At 35.9% G+C, this 15933-nt stretch overlaps 1 protein-coding gene across 1 annotated transcript in view; it reads right to left on the bottom strand.

Annotated features, from left to right (window-relative positions):
* LOC104640061 (sodium channel protein type 2 subunit alpha-like) overlaps positions 1 to 15933 on the bottom strand; it is a 75917-nt gene that overhangs the window by 41135 nt on the left and 18849 nt on the right. Inside the window, exons 2-7 of the mRNA XM_075756757.1 lie at positions 6102 to 6416; positions 5227 to 5345; positions 4766 to 4855; positions 3781 to 3909; positions 3238 to 3329; positions 1941 to 2177 (exon numbers count right to left, since the gene is read on the bottom strand). Coding sequence (XP_075612872.1) covers positions 1941 to 2177; positions 3238 to 3329; positions 3781 to 3909; positions 4766 to 4855; positions 5227 to 5345; positions 6102 to 6365 — 931 coding nt within the window. The 5' untranslated portion in view covers positions 6366 to 6416. The remainder of the gene's footprint in view (positions 1 to 1940; positions 2178 to 3237; positions 3330 to 3780; positions 3910 to 4765; positions 4856 to 5226; positions 5346 to 6101; positions 6417 to 15933) is intronic.

The following is a 15933-nucleotide window of genomic DNA, read 5'->3' as shown; positions in this document are numbered from 1 at the left end:
TATGAGTGAGGACAGATGTCACTTAGGGGGACCTAGGCAGGCTGGAGCAATGGTCTGTCAGGAGACACAGAAAATTCAGCAAAGACAAACACAGAGTTTGTACCTGGGAAGGAAGAGCCCCTTGCAATGGTACAGGCTGGGAGCTGACCAGCTGGGGAGCAACTCCACCAAAAAGGCACTGGGGGTCTTGGCAGACAGACAGCAAGGTGAAGGTGAGCCAGCAGTGTGCCCTGGCAGCCAAGAAAGGCAACAGCCTCCTGGGCTGCAAGAACAGAAGCACAGCTAGCAGAGCGAGGGAAGTGACTATCCCCCTTCAGCTCAGTGCTCATTAGGCTGCAGAGAACATTGTGTCCAGGTTTGGCCTCCCCAGTGCAAGGAAGACACTGATAAAGTGGAGCAAGTTCAGCAGAGGGTGACCAAGCTCATGAGAGGGCTGGAACATTCACCCTGTGAGCAGAGGCTGGGGGACCTGGCATTGTTCAGCCTCAAGAAGGGAAGGTTGTAGGGGGACTTGGTAGAAACCATCCAGCAACTACAAGGAGTTTACCAAGGGGACAGAGTCAGGTTCTTCTCACTGGTGTGTGGCAAGAGAATTTCAGACAATGGGCATAATTTGAAACAACAGAGGCTCTGACTATAAAGAGAAACTCTTCACCATAAGGATAGCCAGGCACTGAGATGTGGAAAAACTTTTATCCTGACTAAATTAATCTTCTGTCATCCTCAATTAATATCCTCAATGTACCTTTCAAGCTGACAAAAGACTTTGGTTTTCATGGGGTAAAACACTATTGCAGTATTGAAATAGTCAGAAACAGCCCATGGGATGAAGAATATCTGATGATAGAAGAATTCTAAACCAAACACTTAAATCAAATTTAGTGATGCCAAAATCCTACCATTCAAGAACTTAGGAGAACAGTACTTATACAATGTTAGAAAAATTATAATTCTATTACTTCCATAATACATTTAGAGCTGGCCAAAACTCTAAATGTTCAGATACTGATCTAAATGCCAGGTGCCAATACTTTGATATGTGGATCCAAGATCTGTGCATATCTTTTCAAAAAGTGAATCTGGCCTTGTTCCTTAATCAATGAAAATGCACAGATGTCACTAAAGGGTATCACATTCAGTTACAACCAACCAGCATATGACATGCTGAAATACTGGGAGGGCCCACAACTGAGCCCAGTGGAATTAAACTGTGACTGACACATACAAATGATGAAGAAGAGCTTATACGAAAAAGGATGAATACGACCACAACTAGACAAGCTGCCTTGCCTGCATCAGCACTCTGTAGAGACTCCCAGCAAAGTCAACAGCTGTAGCACAGGAAGCAACTGACATATCAATGATTTTAGTTCTGTCTTTTAGATTGCTACTTAGTGGGAAACGGAAAAAGAGAATCTATACACTATATTCGAAGTGTAGAACACTTGTGAATCCTCTCTATAAGGCAAAATTGCACACAAAGCACTATCACCACTCCATTTGCACATCCCTTCTTAGGCAAATAAACTAGCTAAAATGATATATTGCACAGAAAATGTAAACGCAGTCACAGAATTTCCAGTACTTTAACAATTCAGAAGTACAGAAAGAAAATCTGAAAATATAGAAAACAGCAGAGAACTTTAATGTCCATTTTTAAGAAAGGAAGGAAATATGACTCATCAAAACTCAGCCTGTAAGAACTGGATTTTCTTTTACTTTTGGGTCAGTGAGGAGGAAAGCTAGCATCCATTATTCTACCCATTTCTTTTTACTTAAATATACTACTTTTCCAATTAATTACTGAGCAAATTAATTTACCATGTAAATCCACTTCCAGCACAAACTCACACATAAAAATTAATCAAATTTTTGCCAATTAAAAGGTGTGTGTGTGTTTATACACAAAAATTTTAGCAAGTTACAAGAGTATATCTTACTTTCATTCTCAATGTATGCCTTCCAATCAAACTCTGTACCATTAAAATACGGAGCTAGGTATTTTTCAAAAAACGTTGAATTTTCTGATGGCCATAATAAGCATTTATTCTTCAAATTGCCCATGAACAGCTGCAGTCCAATTAGTGCGAATACACTCAGGCAAAACACAGTCAAAATCATTACATCTGAGAGCTTCTTCACAGACTGAATTAAGGCTCCAACAATAGTCTTCAAGCCTGCAGAGGCAGATTTTTATTGTAATATTAAATATTTACCCAAGATGAAATGCGAACGTGAACAACTCCAATACACTATTAAATATCATGCACAGCTTCACAAAAATAGTCTTAAAATATATTCCAAAGGAAAAAAGTTACCAATAAGTCTCATAGTTCCTAACAAATTAATTTGAAAATATGAATGGGATTGAATGGTACACATTCCAAAGCACCTGCTCTTCAAATGAAGAAGTAACTTTTTATTCATGCTCTCTATACATGTAAATACTTGTAAAGAAAATTGTTCATTTTATTTTCTTCTTGATGCCTCTTGCTCCAAACCTTTACTAGTGTTCTAGTCCAAAACACAATATATTGGTTCTATAACAGCAAACAAAACCAGAACACAATTGCATTATAATAGAAATTTTAATGATTGCATTCTATTGCATGCTATTCAACTGGAGGTAGGGTTTGGTGAAGATAGGCATCTTAAGGCAATAAATACATCATGCAATTCCCATGCTGCTCTTTTTTATCTTATTCCTTTGTCTTTGTCAGGGATTCAACTTTTACAACAGACTGAAATTTTCAATCCCAAATGTCTTTGATAAATAGTAACATTCACATTAGTACGAGAAAAATGAAAAGATAATTAATTTTGACCCTTAATGTGGGAGGGAAAATTTGACATCATGAAATGGAAATATATACAGGCTATGTAATTCAATTTCTCATGCAAGAATGCATTAAACTCTGAGGCTGAGTGTATTAGAGAATTAGAAAAAGGAATCAAATTTATGACTAAAACTTGGATGCTTCTGTTAAAAATCTGTTTCAGCTTCTCTGGAATTTCAGTCAGCCTCAGTGTTTAACCTCGCTCTCACCTGGAATGACTGATATTGTTTTCAAAGCTCGGAGAACTCTGAATGTTCTCAACGCTGAGACATTGCCCAAGTCCACAAACTCTGTCACATATCTGTAGTGAGGGATTCCACACACAAACACAATGACAGCACACACAAAATTAAACAGAGGTGATGTAGAGGGCCTACCATTTTACACAGTTACTTCTTACCTGGGATTACAGAAATAGTTTTCAAAGCTCTCAATACTCTGAAAGTTCGAAGAGCTGAAACATTGCCTAGGTTTACAAATTCTGTTATATACCTGTAGGATTAAATCACAGTTATTCAGAATTAAGGCAGAATGTATACTACTTACCTGGACCTGTAATCCAGACTATTTTTTTTTTTGAAGGGGTAACTTTAACTTAAAGATTTGCGTTCATATTTTCCTGTTGCAATGAAGTTTTCCCTAAGAAACACACCTTTAAGTATTTCCATTGAATGTAAATTAAAAGTAAAATGGATTCCTCTGATTTTATTGTCTAAATACTATTTAAAATTGATTGTTCAATGGTACCTTCTCTTTCGTACTGTGGGATAGTCCACAAATTCTGCTGTGTGATACATCAGTGTAAAATATTAAAACAGAAAAAGCTGAAACACAATTCAACTAGAATTCATTATAAATGAGCTAAAATAACCCAAACAAATTATTACAGGTTCAAAAAAATTTCTAACTGATATTTTACTTTTAAAAAAAATTATATACTTACGCAAAGGAAATGACAACAAAATCAAGCCAGTTCCAGGGGTCACGAAGGCACGTAAAATCATTTATACAGAAGCCTCTTGCAAGGATTTTTACCAGAAATTCAAAAGTATAAATTCCAGTGAAAGTGTACCTATTAAAAACCATCCAAGCAAAAGTTAAAGATTGTCATTCAGTGATGCAACACCACAAAGGAAAAATCACTCAAAACCAGTGATTAGTACATGTACTGTAATAGCAGTTACAAACTCACATAAACTATGACTGTTTTCCCACCATTCTTCTGCAAGATAATTGGATTTATTTATTTATCCGAAACATATTTTTACAGTTTCTGGCATATAAGATTTTGAAATTTCAGCACAAATAATAATGACTAAGATGAAGAAAATAATTTTGCTCAAATAAAAATTTCGGCATGTTTGCCACGTCAGAAATAAAATCCATGAGTAAGTGAAACCCAGTGTTTACTAAAGTTACTTGATGGCTAACCAGGTAGAATTGAGAATATCAAACAATAATCCACAGCAGAGGTATTTTCTTTAAAGAGGGTATGTGTCCCATTTTTACATTTTGTTGCACAAAATGAAGGTGCTTCATAGGGGCTTCCAGACTGAAAAGCAGTAGTTTCAGGTTGAATAGCTATTTTCTTCCTTTTTTCCCTTTTTTTTTTTTTTTTAATACATATGTGAAAGGAACAGCTCAAGAGGGAAAATGCATAAAAACGTTAGTTGTACAAACATTCTGAACAAAAGTATTAATCACAGTTTTGTTTAGAGAAAAAGGTTAACAGTATCACAGCTTCCTTCCTCCCTCCCTAGAGCTTGAAGGTCTATGCTGCTTTGAGTTGCAGCTAGGATCAAACTCCAAGCTAGACAAAAGAGAATACTGGTATCACACACAACACTAAGTAAAACTACATGATCTAACTCTTAATTTAGCTTTTAATTTTTAAACCACGTAAAAAATTATTAGCTAAGTATACTTACTCTACATTCTTTGTCCAATCTGGAAGGTTAGTCCAGGTCATAAATACACAGTTTGTCAAAATAGTCAGCATAATGAGCATGCTGAACAATGTTGACTGTAGTTAAGGAACGCACTCTTTATTAATGCTGAATTTGAATCACATAAAACATGAGGAATTAACCAGGCTATAGAATGCTTACAACGTATATGATGCAAATCAGGTTACCATCAATGTCATAAATAATGCAAAGAAGTTTCGCAATGATGATGGCTGTAACTCTAACTCTGTAATCTAGGTATACATGCTGTGTATTTCTTCCTCTGAATTTAATCAACGACTCAAAGTGACAAACCTCAGCTCTGATTCATTTCAAAAGAATTAAGGGCAGAAACACATTTAAACACTAAACCAAAACCCCAGTGTTATTAAATATTAAAAAAGACCAGCAGTAATTTTTAACAAACAACTTGAAAAGGATATGAATGAACCAAAATCTTAATAGCTATTCTTCTAATAATATTGAAAGGAGATAAAAGGTACAAGGCAGGTGTGGCACTGAACCTGAAGATTGTCTTCCCTTTATTCAATACTATAAATGTCTTTAAAAAAAAAGGGGGGGGGGGGGAGAATAGGATATAGGAAATTAAGGATAAATGTTACTAAGTTTGCCCTAAGTAGAGGCTGCACTTACACAGATGGAAGTAGACGAATTTATTTTCAGTAGAATTATACATGCAAATACCAGATTCTAAATTTTCACATAAGCAATGAAAACCGAACATCATACATACTTTGCCTCTGTGCTCTTAAGCAAAACCTGCATTTCAGCATTTTCCAGGATTATGTAATTACATTAAAAATATCATTTTAAAAATGTCATTTTTAATATTAAAAATTAATCCAGCTATGTTATTTGCACTTCAGATTAAAGTTGGCAATGCAGAACAAAGCACCTAATTAACCATTTTTGGACACTTACGAGCAACGATTTAACCACTTCAGCACTTTAAAACAGCCCCTGAGACCTTGACTTTTAGTGGCTTTACTGCCTTTATTGCCTGTGCATTGCTAGTACCTTTTACGCAACCATTTTTGATTATACCTAGGTGATACAATGAAACTGTCATCTAATGAAATCTTAATTTAATGTACATCTTATGATTATTCTCCTAAAAGGCTAATATCCAGAAATAAGCAGGTTTTAACACTAAAATTGTATCCAAAATAATTAACATGATAGCACACATGGCATATAACTTTCAACCAGGGCTTCTGACTACCTCCACACCAGAGCATTTACCACTTTATAGTTCAACAGGAGTGTCCTAATTACAATCTTAATATAAAACACTTACTTTTTTATTGATATAATATGGATCCAGGTCCTCCAGGGGCTCAGACACCATTCCTGGAGGAATATCACCGTAAATAAATGGCAGTGTCTTTCCAGCCTCCAAGTCATTACTTGGCTTTGGGTGATTTTCTTCATTATCTTTATGCTCATCTTTGTCACCACGAGACTTTTCATCAGCAATACGTTTTTCAATAGCTGCAAGAGATTCTTTGGTGAAATAGAAGAAGCTGTCAGATTCTGGTGGTACCAGCATTGCCTGTGCCATCTTTTCATTCTGCAAACTTTAAATGCTTTTAGGTTCTTCCGCAAGAAGGTCCTAGGAGAACATGAGAAAAAAAGAAACAGAAAATAGATGGCAACAGCAACAAAAATCCTCAAATAAAAGCTTTTGACATAGTCATTATCTGCCTCTTTTCCAATTCTAAAACACTGTAGCACAAATTGTTTTAATTTAATTGCCAAATACTTAATAGAAAACTAGGTACCTTAGCTTTCCTAAAGCAACAAGGCAAATAGATACCAGTTAGGAGGTAAAGAAAAAAAACAGAGAAAAAAAAGAAATCAAATTTGCATATAGTTTGTCAACTCAAGTTAATACAAACCTCACAACAAGAGAAAAGGAAAAACACTCTCACTTTCCCTAGCCTAAATATTAAGTTAAAACACACCTTATTATGAAAAAGTAAGAAATACATTCTTTAACACACCTATATAATGCGGTCAATGGTTACAAGTTCTAACATGTAGATTTATACATCAGCTTGGGACAGTAACTTCAAAAAAACCTTACAACTTAATATTACAAAAGCAGAAGTAAAAAAGGTGCCCTGTCTATTCCTCTTTTCATTTCTAATGGCAACACTCTCCATCTGGTGGCTTACACTACGCCTGCTAAACTTATGTTTATTATACTATTAGACAGGTACTACATAAACACGTTCTCTATTTAAAGCCACATGCACAAGCAGAAAGCAACTGGGCTGAAGTTTAGTCTTTCCCTTTTTGCGTTTCCTGACTTGCATCTTCCTGATTTTTAATTGTAACTTTGGTGGTACTATGCTCCATAATTAAGGAAGTTAAGATGGATGAAGGGCTTTAGATTTATACAAAAAACATGGCATACTCTCCTCAAAGTCACAGAACTCTGTGGCCAGATGTATTTTCAAAAGACCTACAAATAATAAATTGATTAAATTACAACAAACAGTAAGTTTTCGATAGATCACTTCTTTCTAGGTTTCTATTTTCTACAATGAGAGAGCAGGTAACACCCATGGGCACAATTTCTTCAGAATAAACCAGTATTATAAACAGAGACACAATGGAATCCAGCCCCACTTGCTGACACTGTAAGTGTTGCAGCCTTTGTGAACACAACCTTGTGGTGGGTTGACCTTGGCCTGCTGCCAGACTCCCAGCCAGCTGCTCTCCCACTCCCCCTCCTCAAGTGGGGTGGTGGAAAATGAAGTGAAAAAGCACATGTTGAGATAAAGACAGGGAGATCACTTACCAGTTACTGTCACAGGTAAAACAGACTTGGGGAAAAATAATTTATTGCTAATTAAAATAGATTTGGATGGTAAGAAACAAAGACAAAAACCTAAAATAACTTCCCCCTCTTGCCCCTTTTTTCCAGGCTCAACTTCACTCCTTCATTCTCAACTCCTGTACCTCCTCCTCCCTGAGTGGCACAGGGGGAATGGGAGCTGGGGTCAGACCACTGCAGTTCCTCTCTGCCGCTCCTTCCTCCTCACATTTTTCCACTGCTCCAATAAGGGCTCTCCACATGCCACAGTTCCTTCAAGGAATATCCACCTGCTCCAGCATGGTGTCCTCCACAGGCTGCAGTGTGGATGTCTGCTCAGGCAGGGTCCTCCATGGGCTGCAGGGAAATACCTGCTTCACCATGGCCTGTCCCACAGGCTTCCAAGGGAATCTTTGCCCCAGCACCTGGACCCCTCCTGCCACTCCTTCTTCACTCACTTTGGTATTTGCAGGGCTCTTTCTTACACTTTTTCCCTCACATTCACATGGTGTTTTCCCCTGTCCTGGATGTGTTTTCCCACAGGTGCCACCATCTTGTCTGAGGGGCTCAGCTGTGCCCTGCAGCGGGTCAGCTGGAGCCAGCTGGAACTGGCTGTTTCCACCATGAGGCAGCCCCAGCCTCTCCTCACAGGGGTGCTGCTGCATCCCCCCTCACCAAAATGGGTAGTGCTGCAGACACCCAGTAAAGAAATATTGTGAATTCTGGTCAGGGTGCTGTGAGGCCTAACTCTCAAGAGGAAAAAACCTGAAGCGGATTTAGATGAGTTGCTCCATTTGCTGTCTATCACCGAAAATGTCACAGACTGAGCCTGTTCTACCCAGGAGGTGAGAGTTGGCTAAAGACACAACTTTTTTTCTGATCAGTAGGGGTGTGCTGGGAAGAAAAAAAATTTATGACATACACTTCATGAACAAGTAACAGCTCTGAAGTTAATTAACACATGACACCACAAACCCCAGAAATCTGCCTCTTCTAGGTCAACTTTTAGGTCAACTTAAAATTAGTTAAGGAAATCTTCTATTTTTTAACAATATGCCAGCAGAAACTAAATTAGCCACTCAAGGGTATGCACAGACTTCAAATCCCTCCTTTTTCAGCTGAGCTACAACAGCTTCTGAGTCCTTCTCAAATACTCTTTACCACAATAAAAGACACAAAAAAGGGATCTTTGCACAGGCTAGTAAAGAGATGAGAAATTTCCTAATAAATAGCTATAGAAATCAGACATTTTTCATGTCAGCCACAAAGCACTTTAGGAAAACACAGGAGTGTTTTTCTTCTGGAACAGAAAGCTCGAGAATGCCAGATCTTCTTTATTTATTAAAAAATGAGTAATTTCATCCATGACATTTTAGAGTGATTCACCATTCTCAAATGAAAGCTCTGATTGTTGTTTAGCCCTCTCCAGCAAACTCTTCTCAAATCCATAGTACCAGTGACCCTGAAGATCTGCCCAGCCACGCTTGGACTGAGAACCAGCTGTCTCTCAAAAAGTACTCCTAGGTCATTTACTGAGCTTACAACTCCATTTTTCAGAAATAAAACAGGGAGGGGGGTACTATCTGCTTCTTATTTGTAAGCTGAAAATTCACAAGGATTTCCTTAGTGCAAACAACCGTGTCTATCAATTTATTTAAGTCAAGGAAAGTTCTTACTAGCAGGGGCTTTCTTCTACACCAAGGTGGTAGCAGTATTAAGTTAAATAGTAGGTTGTTGTCATCCCCCCCCCAAAAAAAAACCCCAAACTCACCCATATGTTATATTAACCAATACTATATGTGTTGTAAGAGAGTCTGATGACTGCACTTACTTAAAATCTGCCTTTTCTGTACTGAGTGATGCAAACTACAGTTTATATATATGCAGCTATATATAATCAGTCTACACACAGTTATTATCTAGAATGGTTAGATGGTTGCACAAACTCTTTTAGAGCCTGAAGAGACAAGAGAGCAAGATCTACAGCCATTAGAACAACTTCTGCCTTAAAACCAAACACAGTGCTGCCCTTTATGGGCTAAATACGATACAGGTTTTTCAGCACATTTACACACTGCTGACCAGTCCACCATGCCTACCCCCCACCATGTAGGGGCATACTTGGCAGTTTAAGAAATACTTATGCAACTTCATGTTTTGATTACTATCTGCAGAAACAAAACAGGCAGAAACTAACATGTCAACAAGAAGGAGGAGGAGACACTCTTAGAGAATAAGACAAATATATCCATAATGTTCAGCTAGTCTTCTGGAGGATGTTCTTATTACCTGGAGAAAGACTTTACAAAACTTTAAAAATAGTTTTCTAGTCAACTTTATGTATGTAGACTCAGAAGGTAACAAATACAATGTCTGCAGAAATTACTTGTTATCAAACATGTACTTGAAAAACGTCACTAGCTGTTATGTCTGTCTATGCATTTAGGCTAAAGTTACTCTTTAGAAGTCTGTAATATGTATAAGTTCATGACTGTTCATTTTACCAAATACCACTACGGCCTTATGGCAGTTTTTCTGAGTTGTTACAGACGTTATCAGAATGAAAACCAATCTTTCTGCTTGCATGTTCATATTCCACTGGTTTATTCAGCAAGCCTTAAGTGGTATCCTAAGGGCTGAGATGAACTCCAGTATTTCTCTCTAGAGACACCATAGCCAATGACTGCAGCACATCTCAGTGTTAACATAAACCAGAAAAAGCTTATTTTCCAACACATAACAGGAATCTCTCCTTTTAATGATTTACCCTGGCAACCTAATCACAACCCATGCTTGGAAAAAACCCCACACCTATTAAACACATCTTGAGTTACAGTTCAGTGACCATATTTTTTTGTCATGATTTTTTTTAAAGCACTGCAAATATACAAACTGTAGCACTGTGGAGCAAAGTGGTGCCACTTATATCGTTACCTCATGGAAATCAGTTTATCCAAGAAAGAAATGGAGCAAAAAAAATTATGAAGACAGATGGATTGGTTTAATGACTTAAATGTTCTCCCCCTCTTTTCTGCAATCTTGATGGCTTCTGTATTACGAACTAAGAGGTAATAACAAATCAAATCAGAAAGCAAGAAAGAATGTGAATCCTGAAGAAACTAACACTGACACACAAGCCCCCCCCAAAAAACCTCCACAAAGGTCCTCCTGAAACTTTCCACCCCCCCCCCAAAAAAAACCCCAACATTAAAAAAAATCCACCAACAGTAAAAAATAAAGACCAACACAAAACCCCGTTTCCCCAGCTTCCTATTAAGAAATAGGCTTCTAATCCAACAAGGCTATACTGTGCATGTAAGCCTGAATGGAGACACTCTCCATCAAGTAGGCCAGAAAAAGCATGTTACAAATGAAATACTACAGACAACTGCTACATACCACTGACTGTCTAGTAGCACAGCACTAGAAGGAAACTCCTGGGTCCAGAAACAAGCCAGTAACAACATGATTCTAATATAAACATTAATATATTCTTATGGAATATGGTTGAATTAGCAAGAATAATTTTTAAATTATCTTTTAAAATATATTTTTAATATGTATACAAAGAAAAGCATCAGGATCATATTTATGTCATTTTAGAAACAATACATCTCATTACTTCATTTTCTACATTTGACATGTAAACAGATTGCTGCTCCAATACCTTCTCCACCAAATTGTATCAAATCTAGTCCTATATTATTTTACAGGTAGAAGTTTGAGGTTTTGAGCTTGAGCTCACTCAGCTGAAAAAGAAAAGCATGAACACATTGTTTATATTTTCTAGAGGAAACTAAAAAATGTTTCTTTTATGTTTACAAAAATAATGGTCAAGCTTAGACCCAAACCATGCAGCAACAAACCCTCAGTACTGAGGAAGTGTGTTTCCCATACAGACATAGTATATTTATCTTCATATTTCTCAGAGTTAGAAACAACACATCTACTCTTACTACTCTGTATTCAATAACATAACAATGAATTTTTACAATATTATTTTCAATGTTCTCTGTACTATGGTACATTTCATAGTGCTGTTTGAATAACTTGAATAAAGTTTTCAGCATACTAAAGAAGCCAGGTGAAATAACTAAGTCTCAATAACCATCTAAGTCTCACATGTATGAAAATTAATTAAAAATAAGAAGCTACTATACCATGACAGTGAGGTGAAGATGTATGGGAAATTCAATTAGGCAAATGATCAAATTTGATGAGTCTTAAGCAAACCTACATATATTTTCTTTGCTATGCTCTTTTTTGTGCATGTGTATATATAAAAGGATATTGCTTTTTTTCAGGGATATTGAATTTTACTATGTATATTAAGACTTACATTATTAACTACCATATTATCATTTTTCAGTGATGCAGCCTTCAGATTGTTTCTACAGAAATCAAGCTGGTTTTATCCCTGCTACTTCAATATTACTATTGTGTGATCATTTGCAAAACAAGAAGCAGGCTATAATACAAATCCAGAAAGTTCGTAGGAAAATGGATTAATCTAGAAAGCATCTGCTGTAATCAACAATTAAAAATCTAGTATTCTTCCTTCTCCTCTCAAATAATTTCCTGTGTAGATGCTAACAGTACATACACTATTTCTCCACTTCTAAACATCAATAAGAACTAAAACATTTCTGAATTATTAATTGCTCTGAGACTGAATAAATTAGACCTATGGTACATTTCACCCCGATACTTCTCGGCAGGAGACTGTGGCAATACAATAGGACTAAGTAGGACAACTCATTTCACACAAAATATTTTGCCATGTCCTTTGTTTGTAAGTTGTTTCTTTCTCTATAGCATGTTCATGAAAATCATTTTACAGACCAAAACAAAAGCCTATGGAAGACAGACTGAATTTCTGTTCAGTTCTAGGGATTCAACTTCTTATATGCAACTCATCTTACATGACCTGTATCTTTTCCAAAGTTATTCCAAACTAGCTATTTTCAATTCAATAGCCTCTAATTTCAATGAATGAAATTATAGTAATACTCAGAAGATACCAGAAAAATATTAATATTGTAGAAAAGAAAAATGTTTAAAAGGTAGAGGATGCTACAGCAGATCTTAAAAAAGAAAATTACTCTAATATTTATAGTCCATTTTTAGAATCTGCAGCCACTTAGACAAACTGATCTGCCTCTTCCTTTATGTCAGAAAATGTATTCATCCAGGAAATTCACTCCCCCAAACAAGCAATCCAATCATTGATGTATCAAACAGAAAATCTGGAATAGAACTAACATGTAACAAATAGACAATGGTGAAGGTTTTTTTATTGTTGGCAACACAATGAAAACCAGTGAAAAAACCGTGATTTAAATTGTCAGAAATGTGACATGCACATATTTTTATTCTAGCAAGTATGAAATTTCTGTCATTCATGAGTGACTGTTGTAATGTTTTTCCAAATCACAGAAATACTCCTCAAAATTTCAAGACCTTGCTTCTAGTTAGGTCCTAATAAGCCGTGTAGCCAAGTCCCTGGATAATAAACTGTTATTCCTTTGCAATCTAAAGACAAGTTTACATCAGATTTGCTCCTACATTAAGGCTATTCTTCACTTCCATAGCTTATCAGCCACTGGTGCTTCCTACATTCATGTATTTACAGTAAAAATTCTCATAAATTTTCATCTGGTGCCATGAGTTCAGGGAACCTTTGCTTTTTGTCACATAAATTATACCAGTCACTGGAACTTATTTTTACATTTTTTGTGTTTGTCTTACTTTGTGGGACAGATTTGCTTTTGTAAATCCTGGTGTTCGGTCTTGCAAGGTTTCATTATCAATCCGTTGGGGTTTTTTTCTCTCCAGATTCCTCCTTCAATTTGCTACTGTATTTATGTGTCGTGGAACCAGTTTATGTCAAAGTAAGACTTTATGTAGTTTCGAACACGAAGCACTGATAATGTGTGCTGGGTGACCTTTGCCCTAAACCACTTCTCTTTTATGACTCCAAAGATGATGACATCAAGTTAATTACATTATGACCTTTGCCTTTACAAGTCTGGATAATTTTTCTCTATAAATTCATAGCAAAGACAATGTCAAAGCTTTCAAATACTATTTCTGTCTGTGACTTTAAATGAGCATGCATCTAACATTGTTTTAATGCTTAAAAGATAAATAGAAAAATTAAATATCTCCATGGATACTATATAGTAGCATACTGTAGCTGCTTAGAGATTAAGCTATGAAACAATACTCTCTATACGTATTTTCAAATAATCGTGATACTTGCACAGTGGTTAGTTTCCTTATATTCGTTAGCTGAAAGAGACTATGAAGGGCAACCATCACACAGGAAAATTTATTTTCTTCACACAGAGTACTTATTACCCAATAATAGTGTTCAGTTACAAAACTGAATATACCACTTAAACTTGATTTAGCTGTATAAACTCTTTAGGATGTAACTGCCAGATTCCCCAAATGATAATTTAAAGTGTATTTTATCCAGAAATTGTATAGACTTGATACTGTATCATTTAAATTCTGTAAGTTTTTTCGCCAAGAGAAGTTAGTGAAAACACAACGAAAAACAACTTTTATTCTTGTACGACAGAGAAAATAAGGTTTTAGAAAAGGCAAGTTTAGCAGGATGTTTAAAAGGAAATTGAAAACAGTTCTCCAGGAGGGTATCTGTTTCCTTAAGCATTCAAATTCAAAGGAAGGAATAACAAATTTTTTTTTAAAAAAAAAAAAAAAGGACAAAACTCCAATTAATTTAAAAAAAAAAAAATTTCATAACTACTTACTCTGGCCTCACAGAATAAGACCTCAAAGCTACAAGAAAAGCAACAATGGCAATTACAACATTGCAAGTTACTTTTCAGAGTTAGATTCCTCTTGCATTACAGATTTGCTGCAGTGATTCCAAGAAGCCAATAAATAACACTTCCAGAAAGGAAGAAAGTACTACAGTACTTCTAGATTAAATTTTCAGAAGCTGTCTGGCTCTGGTTTCACCTTCACCAAATGAATGCCCGCTGAAAGAGAAAAGCACATATCCTTGAAATGAAACTGTAAAGAAAAGAACTGCCACAATAGGTGCAAGTATTGCTTTAAAACGTTCTGCCTACATAAAATCCATTTTTGAAATTCTTACAGACTGCAGTCATGGCATCATGACCAGCATACATGTTCACATTTTCTTGGATAACGCAACTTTTAAAATTACTATAAAAAAAAAAATCTTTTTGCTCAAAAAGAATATTTTTCAAGGAATAATCTTTCTTTTCCTGTAAGTGGAAAGAAGTAAAAAAAAATGAGTGAGTTTGTCTTGGTTGAGGTTTTTTTTGTTTTGTTTTTTCAAATGGGATCCTGACAAAGTCACATGGTCCTTAGCAGGACTCTGATCCATAGAATAAGAGCTTGATATTAACATACATGTACAAAGAAATCCCGAAATTGCACTGTTAGAAATTGCAAAAAGTGTTTCTTCCAAGTTCACAAGTTCGTTTATTATTTGTTAAATGCTACATTACAACAAACTTAAGAACTTGGACCAAATTCTGGGTCTTATGTCAAGAATTCTTATTTAATTTAGCATATATATGAGAATCAAAGCTTTTAACATAACATCTAAAACTAATTATGCATATCCTCCTTGCGTAATGGACCATTTAATGGCAGGCGCTCAGCTACTCCGCTTTCTCCCACAGCATAATAAGCATAACTGTATACAGCATTATGTTACATGACTAATGTTAAATTAGTTTTATCCAAAGCTACTCGCAACTTCCATTAACATATGAGGAGATTAAAAAAAACATCAATTACGATTAAAGTTGTTAAGGTCTCCCAAACAGCCTTTGTTATCAAGAGCGAACGTTTACAAAGAAACTACATTTGGACATTATAAACTTGGAGACAATAAGAAAAATTTCTTTTCTGAATTAATGGAAGAATGATAACTTTCACAAGAAGAGAATTTGCTTTGTATTAAAGCTGCATGTAAAACCAGGATAATATATTTTAATATATTAAGAGATGTGCTTGGAGAAGGACAAGTGCAGAGGCATTTTTACATGCACAAAATGCAAACTTCATGCAAAATAAAATGGACAGGGAGACAAGATACATAACACTTAGCCTAAAATCCACATTCTGTTGCAAGAAGCCTCATTGCAAAACCACAGCCATGATACTTCTCTATGTTAAATATATTCATGTTGAGTTCAAAATCCAAGAGTTTTAAGCTTATGTTGTCAGAGATCTTTTTCACTATTTTGTAAAATGAAAACCAAAGGAAAAAACCCAAAACCAAAACAAAAACCACACACCT

The sequence above is a fragment of the Balearica regulorum genome, chromosome 6 (genome assembly GCF_011004875.1).
Source record: "Balearica regulorum gibbericeps isolate bBalReg1 chromosome 6, bBalReg1.pri, whole genome shotgun sequence".
In the NCBI taxonomy this organism is placed as follows: Eukaryota; Metazoa; Chordata; class Aves; order Gruiformes; family Gruidae; genus Balearica; species Balearica regulorum.
This window is presented reverse-complemented; position numbering and strand designations above follow the sequence as displayed.